Source organism: Crocodylus siamensis, chromosome 5 (genome assembly GCF_052110815.1).
Source record: "Crocodylus siamensis isolate JL-2025a chromosome 5, ASM5211081v1, whole genome shotgun sequence".
NCBI classification, from domain to species: Eukaryota; Metazoa; Chordata; order Crocodylia; family Crocodylidae; genus Crocodylus; species Crocodylus siamensis.
The window spans coordinates 141,048,492-141,059,924 of record NC_143399.1 but is presented as its reverse complement, the minus strand read 5'-3'; the positions used below and the strand labels follow the sequence as shown (position 1 = coordinate 141,059,924).

Here is an 11,433-nt window from a genome sequence, read left to right as displayed (position 1 = left end):
TGATTTTTAGCAGTTATGCTAGACAGAGTGGATATAGTACTTGGACTATGGAAAACCACTCTCACATTTTGCCAGTATTGAATACTAAACTCTAGAGACAAAGAATAGTTTAGGAAGTACTGAATTAAGAGACACTGCATCTCTATTAAATTTATAGAGTACATAAAAATGGAAATTCTCAAAGTGCATTAAGTACTACATCTCACTAGCAGCAAAGTATTAGCTTCATTTTCTTCTTCTGTTAAACAGTAAACTCGTGTGTGTATATAGCATTGAATATACACGTACATATGATACATCTTTTATATATACACGTATATACACGTCTAAATGTGATATACAGAAAGACACACAACATATATCACAAACTTTTTACTACTGTATTTGAAGTTTCAATTTGAAAATTGACAATTATTCTCAGAAGCTATGCAAGTTATAAATACTGACTATTAATATACTTTACCAGCATTAGAAATTATTACTATGCAAGTGGTTAAAATATAAGTAGTGGGATTTCTTTTAAATTTTCAGATTATTTTGATGAAATGTAATCAGCTTCTAATTCTGGTATAGTGAACATACAAATATTTTGTTTTCTGTCTTGTGCTTTTTTATTTATTTCTCTTAGTATAAAATATATAAACTGATCTAAGCAAGGCTATGGGCCCTAAAATATAGTTTCTGCAAAGTTTTCTCTTTCCTGAGTATTCAACAATTCTTTAAAAAAATAAAATAAAAAAATAGAGGGTTTGCAATATCAGGAGTTGGGTTTCTTTTCTAATGCATAAACCTTAAAGCATTTTCTCAGACAGTATATACTGAGCCTCTCCCTTAAAGTGCAAAAATATTATGATGTAAACAGAGCTACTACAAAAGTGTCATACTGATATTCATCAGCATGAGGTTTCTTGAAATTGTCCCATATTTGTTTCAGCACTGGAATCCCTTCTTATCAACATCTTTTGAGCAAAGCTTATCCCTTTGGTGATCAAACTGTATCAGCTGAAGTACAACAGGCAGTTTGACTTCACAAGAGGGGGGAAGAAAAAATCTGTTCAGAATTGCAAGCTCTCATCTTTTGGATGGATAGTTCTTTGTTCCCCATGGATAGTAGTGATACCTAAAAAGATAAGAGGTAGACAGTACGTAAGTGTTTGTAGACCCTAGGAAATCTTTACTACTCACTTCTACTATGACCAGAGTAGGTCTCTGTGCTTTTGACAGCAAGTTTCCATGATATAAATGTAACTTATGAGCCAGGAAAATTTGAATGCCTTTCTACAAGGCATGTTTTAATTCAAATATAAGTTAATGAACCTGAGACAGGACTTACTGGGACAAATGTCATAGCCCACTATTCAGGGGATCAGGCAAGATGTATTTAACACAGGGGTATCAAACTCACCCTAGGCCCCAGGCCAGACCCACACTGCAGGGCTCCTCCTGGACTGGATCCATGGAGTGAGCAGCAGCTGCAATGGATCCAGTTCTGGGTGTGGGGTCAGCAATGTGGGTTCAGGAGGAGGCAATAGTGTAGGTCAACGGCAGCATGGGTTAAAGAGCAGGCAGTGGCACAGATCCAAGGGCAGGCAGTCATGGAGCAAGTGAGGGCTGTATCTACACAGCCTTCATTCACCCCGCCACCAATGGCCATGTCCATTGGGGTCCAGGGACCCCACATTCTGCAGCAGGACATGCTCCCCCACAACTTCCGGTAGCCTACCAGACTACTAGTACGCCAGACGGAATGGTTCCTCAGGCTGGATCTAGTCCATGAGCTATGCATTTGACACCCCTGATTTAACACTTCCTTTGGACTTACAATCTATAGGCAGGGTAACTTCACGTGACAAATGTTTGAGCACAGTGTCATAGTGGGATCTGTAGACAGCCAATCTGAGCTCCCATATTCCTAGTGACCTGCCTCTGACATAACCTAAAGTAGCAGGGAGGTAAGCTTTATCTTATGCTACTGGTGAAAAGTCTCTCAGATAGTTCAGCACTGTGGTGTCTACATCTCTACCCATCTTCTCTTAACATGCTTCTGAAATGCCAGGCAAGAGAGCTAGTGCAGGAAGTGGTGGAAATGCTTCTGCCAATTTTGCACTGATGAAGATGGCATCAAATAAACAAACCTGTATTATATTACATTCTCTTGCCAGGGAAACATGATATACAGCTTTTCTCTCAAGCACAGTATTGCTGGAAAGTAACAAGCATTTCTTTTTTCTTTCCCTCAGAAGCTGATCCAACTTCCATTTCAAGAGTGAGGTAGCCTTCTTCAGCCTACTTTCTCTAACATCTGCCAAAATGTAGAGTGAAAAACACTAGACCCTAAGCATGAATCAAAACACTCCACTGTGCACACAGTTCTCTCCTGGGAAGATGATGAGACACAAAAGGAAGCACATGTTACACTGGTCACATTTATTATGCTTTTGGAATGGTGTCTGATTGTATAGTGGAAGGACAGGATTAGAACCTGTAAGAACCCAACCCCCCCCCCCCCCCCACACACAAATTATGTTGAAAGAACTTTACTAAAATGCATAAAAATTAAGAAATGCAAAAATGAAGGTTGCCCATGTACCCTTACTGTGGGTCTTCAGTGCATCTACATTACAATACAGCTTTGAATTTACACATCCACACGTAAGTTTCCCCCCAAAACTATGACTCTAAGTGCACCAGACATTTTACTGATGGTTCTATCAGATGACCTGATGAACAATTCCTTGCATTTGAAAGCTTGTCTAACTTTATCCCAATCAAGCAGCTGGTCCAATAAAAAATATCACCCACAAAAATGTTGCATCTTGCATAATTCCTAGACTATCACAGCTACAATATCACTCCAACACTACCAAAAACAGTAATTAATTTACCTTCATAACACCCCCAGGAGATTAGGAAGTGGTATTATTTCCATTTCACAGATTGCAAGCTGAAGTACGGTCCAGGGGAGATTAAGATCAAAAGCATCCATTAATTGGGGTGTTTAAAATACCTAAAACTTGATTTTTCAAAGGACTTTGCATTGTATGTTCCAAGCTCTGCTCTTACTGACTTCAGCTGCAGCTATGAGCACTTAGCTTAACTGCAAATCAAATCAGGCACCCAGGTAATGAGGAACACGGTCAGGAACCACCTGTGAAAGGTTTGGTTTAAATAACTTCCTAGCATTGCACAGGAGCTTTATCCAGATTCAAGAAAGAAGATGTCCATTAACAATGAGACCCTCCCTTTTTGCAGTCTACAGACTTTTGTAATAGATGAAGCAGGGGTTCTTTGGACAACAGTGTCCTTCAGTCCACGCCCTGGTCTATCCCCAGAGCACATCTATATTGAACATTTAATAAGGTGGGGCTCGTATGGAAAAAATACTACGTGATCATGCTCCTAAAGAATGTATCATAACACCAAAGTAGAAGGGGCTGAATTAAAGCTTATACGAGCAATCTTGATTCTGGTATTTCTTAATATTTGAATTTGACTCTAAGAATTTTCTTTTAAGGTAGAATGTGTGTGTGTGGGTGTATAATTTCCCAAGTTTTTATAGAATATCTTAGGAAAAAAACTTAAATCCCATCATGCAGCATTGACCACATGGTTCATCGGCAGAGCTAGAACCTTTAGATTTACCACATAAGCCATTGCAATTTAAAGTAATGTAGTGAACTGTATCAGTAATAAGTTGTCATTCCACTGTGTGGACCAGCACTAGAGGAAGACGTGACACACTTCACCAGCATGTTTTATGGGTGCACACTGATACCAGAAGAATGGTGAAAGTTGGTCATGTTATATTTCACTTCAGACTTTGGAGGAGATTTTGCTGTAATAATTGCAGACACTTCTGCCCATTCCTACTCTAAGTTTAGCCAGTTCTGCTCTGTTGACAGTCTATTGTGTTTTGAATCTATCTCCTGGATCTTGAGTCTGCTGCAGCTTTTATAAATTGTATGCTTTAAGTATCAGTGAAAGTGAATCGTCTTTGTCTGACTGAAGCCCAGGGTACTAAAAAAGACATTAGATAACAGGGACTGAGCTAGTCTTGATCTCCAATGAACTTCAGGAGGTGGACAGAAGGACAGTGTTGTCCAAAGAACCCCCACTTCAGCTATTGCAAATGTTTGTAGATTGCAGTGATTACAGAGGCCAGGGTCACCAGCCTGAACTTGAAATGGTAGATTATCTTGTTAGGATGACCAAGAGCTAGGACAAGGCACTAAGTCCAGATAATATATTTTATTTGGGATTAGAAATAAATGGTGCAAATGAGAAGGAAGCCTAAATAATAGTGCTATCAGTGTGTAGAGATGGCCAGTGATTCTCAGCCAGGATGCCACAGCACCATGGGGTGCCTTGAGATCCTTTTAAGGATGCCATGGGGTACTGCTCAATATTAGCACTATTAGATTTGCAAACACCTACATATGATTCACAGGATAAAGCCAGGGAATTCAAACAGGAATCCATAGCATCAAGAACAATATGGAGTCTGTTGCTGTTTTTTTCTGAGTTCTTTGCAACAGAAGAATCACTTTTCTGCAGTAAAAAACAAGTGAAAGATAAGAACTGGCATTTTTCAAGGGGCACCTTGAATTTAACTAGCTTGAGAACCACTCGAACATGCCTTAGAATATTCTAAACATGCCAAGCCTCACAATTTCAAATCATTCCCAAAAACTTACGGAGAAATGGAAGTGAGATAGGTTTGACTCTTTTGAATTTATATACTGTCCTCCAGCCACTAGACTGGTATAATTTAGAACACTGAAAAAAAAGTGGGTTCACCAGGGCGCCTCTTAGGGTAACAAGAAACAATGGTCACAAACTTGCAGAGAGCAGATTTAGGCTAAATATCAGGAAAAACTTCTTCATAGTAAGGGTGGCCAAAACTTGGAATGGGCTTCCAAGGGAGGTGATGCTCTCCCCTACCTTGGGGGTCTTTAAGAGAAAGCTGGATAGGCATCTGGCTGGGGTCATCTGACCCTAGCACTTTCCTGCCTAGGCAGGGGGTTGGATTCAATGCTTTGTTGAGGTCCCTTCTGACCCTAGCATCTATGAATCAAAATACAAATCTGACTCTTTAACAAGACAGGATGAGTCAATAGGCAAATGAATCCTGGAGCAAAGGTTGAAATGGGATGTCACTCAATATAGGAAAAGCTCCTGCAACACTTTTAGATTTTCAAGTGATAAGGCCATATGATCATTAACCCCATCATACATCAACCCTACCTTAACCAGTCAAAATTCAGAATTCACTCTCATTCCTGAGTCTGATCACTTTCCTATGAGTAACAACCTATGCAATTCTTAGAATGGTTAATAATACATAGCTATCATTAGAGCCAAAGCTGACAGTTGTCCTTTTGGTGAAATCATTTTCTGTAACTATTTGAACAAATGTTCTCTACCTCTAAAAGAACAGAATTGAAAAAAAATGTAGTGAACAAAGCTGTAAAAAAAAAATGTATAAAATACAGTAATATGTTTTTGATTCACTCTCACTTTATTAGTGGTGCTAGAAATGTACTCTTTGTCACATAGTACTACTCTTGAAATAACACTTCTCTACCATAAGAGGATCTCTGATTGTATGTATAATATAATAACTCATTTGGAATCTCAGCAAGCTGCAGCACTCAGCTGAAGATCACTAGAGTCTCTGACCTTGTGAGTTTTGCAGGATTTATTTACTTGAAACAAATCCATTTTCATACAACTGAGCTTTTGCTTAGATTATGCCTCCTAATACACTTTAGTCACCTATATATGATACAATGTAATGGAACATGCAGCAAGGGCATTTCAAATCAGATATTTGGATCCACTTGGGTATTGTATGTCCACCTTGATATTTTGAAGTGTGACAAAAAATTGCAACAGGTTTTCACTGTCTTATAAATAGGTTTTCAAAAAACAAACAAACAAAAAGCAAACAGCACAGACCTACGTTGATAAACCACTCTCGTACTTGGTGTAACACAAAATGAAGTTGGGCAGAAGGTAGGGCAGGATGGCATGTTAGGGCACCTATACACATGACAGAGCTCTGCTAAATCGCATGAGTCAGAGCAGTCTTGATTAATAGAATCTGCTGGAGTGTGCTAATTAGTGCGCTCCAGCAGCCTCCGTGTCACGTGTATTCAGTGACTCCACATTTCAAAACGGTTGTGGGAGGCACTTTAACTAAAACTTGTTGAACGAGGTTTAGTTAAAGTGATTCCACTGCCATTTTGAAGTGTGGGATGCTGAATATACATGATGGATACATATGATGCTGCAGGCACTTTAATTAGAACAGCTTTCAGAGCCACCCTAATTAAAGCATCCCCCCCAGCCCCAAAGCATGTGTATAGATGCCTTTACAGACTAACAAGTTCAGAGAAGAATGAACTTGCACAGGCAACAACCTACTTCATCCAACACTAAGAAGTGAGGTGAAAATGAGAGAAAGGGTGGAGTCTGAAACTCAGCTAATTTTTAACTTGTATTTTTCAAGTTTCTGTACAAACAAGCTACACTAATGGAAGCACTGAGTACTTTCTGGGGATTATGATAGATGGACCCAAGTTGATTATTCAAGATACAGCTGAGGGTCATTATCCCCAGCTGGTCATTAATCCCCATGAAATAGCTGGCACTGAGCTAGTAATTACTATTATAATGAAAATGAAAAAAAAAGTGCATGACATTTTTCTTCTGAGGCTTAGTCTCTCATTTTCTAAAGAATTAATATTCCATCCATCACCCAATCAGGTTGCCTGGATTATTTCTCAGCATTCCACACAATTTATACTTTTGATTCTCTTTCTTCTGTCATTTCCTGAGGTTGTCCACACTGACAGTTAGGGTTTATCTTAAAGTCAACCTTAATCCCTACCTGCCAACCACGTAAACAATAAACCTTGCAGCTCAACCCCTGATGGTAGTCTATCCTTGTTCTGGAAGTTCTGTTAATCTTACAGGCATTAGGTACACTCAGTCACTACACATCTGCAGATCAGTTTTGTCTGCAGTACGTTTGGAAGTTATGAGCCACAGGCATTCAAGTTTGAAGCAACGATTCCATAATTCCCAGTTCCTGAATCTTGACCTATATGCATTCCACTTCCTGTCTCTACTATCTGTAAGTAGAGATAATCCAGAAGGAAAGATAAGACTGATTCCTATGTTGTATGTGTATACAGCATGATATAGATGACTTTGGTGCAGGCTATCAAGTATATAGACACAGAAAAGTGCTCACACATGGCTTGGGCTGGTTAAGTTCAGCATCAAAACTTAAGCCTAAATACCAGTATAGACATAGACATACCCTCAATATCACTACCATTTCTTACTAGAGGCTTTGTTTTGTTTTTTTGGGGAGAGGGGTTGGCAGGAGGGCAGAGATCATGGAGAGAAAACAGCCAGCCAGACATAAAAGCAACTATTTAAATTATTTCAGTGGTAGAAGCCCCACAAACACTGCAGAATTCTAGTGTGATGCCGTAGCTAACAGGGCAAATAACACCCTGGCATGCATCAATCTATGCATCTCCAGTAGAAGATTCTTCCACTCTACTTGGCATTGGTGAGACCACAGCTGAAGTACTGCACCCAGTACTGGGCACTGCACTTCAACAAGGACATGGTAAAGTTCGAGAGAGTCCAGAGAAGGGACATCCATATGATTAGAGACTTGCACGACAAGCCATGTGAAGAAAGGCTAAGGGACCTGGAACTCTTCAACCTGAAAAAGAGAAGGCTGAGAGGGGGACTTGACAGAAGCTTACCGCTACATCAGGGGCTCAGTGAACAACTGTTCACCAGGGCTCCCCTTGGGGAAAACCAGGGGTAATGGCCATAAACTCCTGGAAGACTGTTTCAGGCTCAGCATTACGAAAAAACTTCTTCACAGTCAGGGTGCCCAGACTGTGGAATAAGCTCCCTGCAGAGGTGGTGCAATCACCTACCCTGGAAAACTTCAAGAGAAGACTGGACGATCACCTAGCTGGGGTCACCTGACCCCAGTTGTTTTTCCTGTTTGGTGCAGGGGGCTGGACCCGATGATCTTCCAAGATCCCTTCCAGCCTCACAACCTAAGAATCTATTAATTCTATCTGTACACTTTCCACAGCTAAATCGAGAAGAAAGCATTTTAAACAAGTAGATAGGTCTAGCTAGAAAAATAGTAGAGCTGATTGCTAAAAAGAAAAAAATCTAATTACTACTAGGATTTTATTATTATTTTTCCCAGTTCCCAAAGAAAAGAAGATAATATTTGGCCCTAAGCAGATCATTTTATGTGTAGTGGGAAAAGGCCAATTAACGGTGGACATTGATAAATAACCCAGACTGCAGTTTAAGGAGGTTGATTTGCCCTTCAAGCCACATGCACCTGTTTGGAGATTTTGAGGTAAAACCTACTGCTGCATGGTTGTCAGCTACATGAATGGTCTTATTTAGGGCAGCTGCTGAAACTTGGTCTGTTTGACTACCAAGACAGCATGGATGAAGCAAAATGTGCAGGACTTCTGAGGATTCTAAATAGTACTGAGCAGAGCATATTTTATAAACTCTTATTACAGAAAGGCAGGTACGTGTTTTTGAGAGCCAGGGGCCGCTTCTATACAAGTGTGGACATATGGTTCCCAAGGGACAATTAGCAGTGGCACACCTTGTGCCAGCACTAGTTGTCCCTGGGGAATGGCTGTGCCACGTGCCCTCTGGCATGCAGCAAGTTACCCCAGGTGGGGTTTGAGAAGCTGGGGCCAGCACTGGTCTAGCCCCAGCAGCTTTACCTGTGATCCTGGGAGCCTCCTGGGGCTGCAGCCATGGCAGTCCTGCTGCTTAAAGCCTGGGCAGCAGCCGGAGTGTGGCTCCAGCTGACCCAGGTCCACTTCTGAGCAGTGTGTGCTGCCCCCACGTGTGCCACTCTGCTTCTCTTTTTTGCACATGGATTTTTTTTTTATTCCTGGATATCCTGCACTGTTCCCCTGCAGTGTGGAGAACAATGTGTGGTATGTGGCACACTAAAGATGCAGTCATGTCTGTGGTGTCATGTACAGCATGACCGTGCTCACCTGGGTGTGGCCAGGGTATCAAAGCGATTTCTGAAAGAGAGGAGAATACATAGGCTACTTGGAAATGGGATTTGAACTGGGGAAAGAAGGAAGTACAAGTATGCATCCACTGTAGACAACAGCACGTATGCTGAACAGTAACTCCTGGTGTAACAGCAAAAGAATATAATGCAGTCAGTAACAGGTAAAAGAAAACTGCAGTATCACTGTTATATATCCATCATTGTGTGGGAGCTCGATGTTGAATTATATAGGACTGAATTAAGCACAGGCTTAGACTTGTTCAATTTAAAACTTTTATTGTTTCACAAAGTCATAAACTAAAGGAGGTTTGTTGGTTTACGAGGTTCCCAAATCAAGCTCTTGCTCTCTAACTTGGAGGCTAGGTGTGGCTGCCTGATTTAGTAGTTTCAGAACTGTTCAACAGCTTATTTAAAAGGAGCCTTTTATTTTTTTTTTTAGGCAAAAGATACAAAACTGTCCCCATGGTGGAAGTGAGGCATCTAACATAACTTTATTATTAGTTATATATGATAACACTTATACATATGTATTTCTAATTTTTACTTTTATTGGTTATTTAGTTAACTTATCTATATTATAATATCAGGTGATACGGTTTGTATTATAATTATTACACTTCTTATATTAATCCTTAATGACCTTTATATTTTTATGCTAATTTTCTATAACCTAAATACATTATTCATCTATATGTTTTGCTGGTTTTTGCAGGGTTAAAATGTCAAAACTGACATAATATGCGGTTGTTTTCTCGTCATTGCGGTTTAGCCATGCAGTTTCCTATTCTTAACAATGTAAGCGGCATGTCTGCTATTTTTATCATTGTTTAAAGGTCAGAAGTTCAGTATTTTCATTTAAGGGTCAGAAAGTGATTACCAGAATGTCAATTGCTGACTCCTCAACCTCCTTGAAGCATTCTGGGAGTTTTAGTGCATTTTTTTTAATGCTAGGTCTTGCTTAGCATAAGCACTCTCTCACATCACCTCTTCCTCCTTGATAAAAATAGCTACTTTTGATTGAGAAAGCTTAACATATTTTTGGAAATACGGATAACAGTATTTTAACAAAACTGTAACTGTAAGGTAAACTATGAGAAGATCTAGAAAGATAACAAAAATTTATATGTTATTTTTCATTTGTCATATAAGATGAGACATTCTTTTTGTAATTTTATTTGAGGTTTGCATTGTTTTTTTAGCTTGTTGGGCAATATTACTTAACTAATTTAAAGGTTTACTAAGTTTTTTCAAGACAGCTCTTAAGTAGTCAGGAACTTGACTATTGGTGGAAATATTCTGATAAACTATAGAAATAAACTTAGTCAAGTTCTTTTTAATGTATTTTTTGGAAAAGAGTCATATTTTTATTTTATTGTTCACTTTTTGCAGTCTCAAAACATTGATACTTTGTTTATGTGCCAAAAATTTGTTTGAATGGAATTAGGTTTTTGTATTAGGATATGTTTTTTTATGATGAATATAAATATTTTGGTTTTGATATGTAAGCAAGGAACTTTCCTGAATAATAGAACAATTAAAATCTAGACATAGTACTGTGCTTGAAATAAATTTTTATGTATGGACCCCTCTTTGTTTTAAAATTAGAGGTGTTTCTGGTATTTTTAAACTATTTGAATAGTTTTAACTTTGTTTATATTTAGAAGTTTCTGTAATAAGAGAAAAGTTACATATTTAACACCTTTTTTCTTAATGGTAAATTAACAACTTTAACAGTAATATTGGCTTTTTGACACTATTTATGAGATAATACTCGTTATTGAATTACTGGGACTGAACATTGATAAAATGTCTAAGGTGGAATTTTTTAATTTTGAAGAAGTATATCAGTTGTATGACATTGGTTTATAGTCTAAAAAACTGTAAGTTTTTCAATGGGTGTATTTAAAGTCAGTTCATTTATTTTAGTGAGGTTATAGATTAGAGTTTTATTCTCGTCTAACTTGTAGTAGAAATGTTCAAAACATTTAGCAGGAACGCTTGAATTATTAACTTATTGAGTATAGAGGTTAGTAGTAAAGTTACTTTTATTGAGGTCACTCAACATATCGAATTTTGTGTATCATCTGTATACTCATTTTCAGCATTCATTAGGACAAGCAGTTTTAGGATACATAGAAATATTTTGATGTTTTTTATAGTGACAATATCTGTTTTTTTTTTGCAAATTAAATACAAGGGAAGCGTTTGCTTCTCGATTAGTTTTGGATGAATTTACATTTTGTAATTTGTACTAAATGTTTTTTTTTCCTGCATAATTTTTTAGTTTTACTTTAGTCAGTGACAGTTATTTTAAGAACTTTTTCTAATTGTCT

General features: G+C 38.4%; 1 protein-coding gene across 1 annotated transcript in view; it reads right to left on the bottom strand.

Moving 5' to 3' along the window:
- Positions 1 to 207: 207 nt before the first annotated feature.
- The window catches only part of NEK10 (NIMA related kinase 10), a 200,727-nt gene continuing 189,501 nt past the window's right edge, over positions 208 to 11,433 (bottom strand). Inside the window, exon 36 of the mRNA XM_090046496.1 lies at positions 208 to 1,120. Coding sequence (XP_089902622.1) covers positions 1,072 to 1,120 — 49 coding nt within the window. The 3' untranslated portion in view covers positions 208 to 1,071. The remainder of the gene's footprint in view (positions 1,121 to 11,433) is intronic.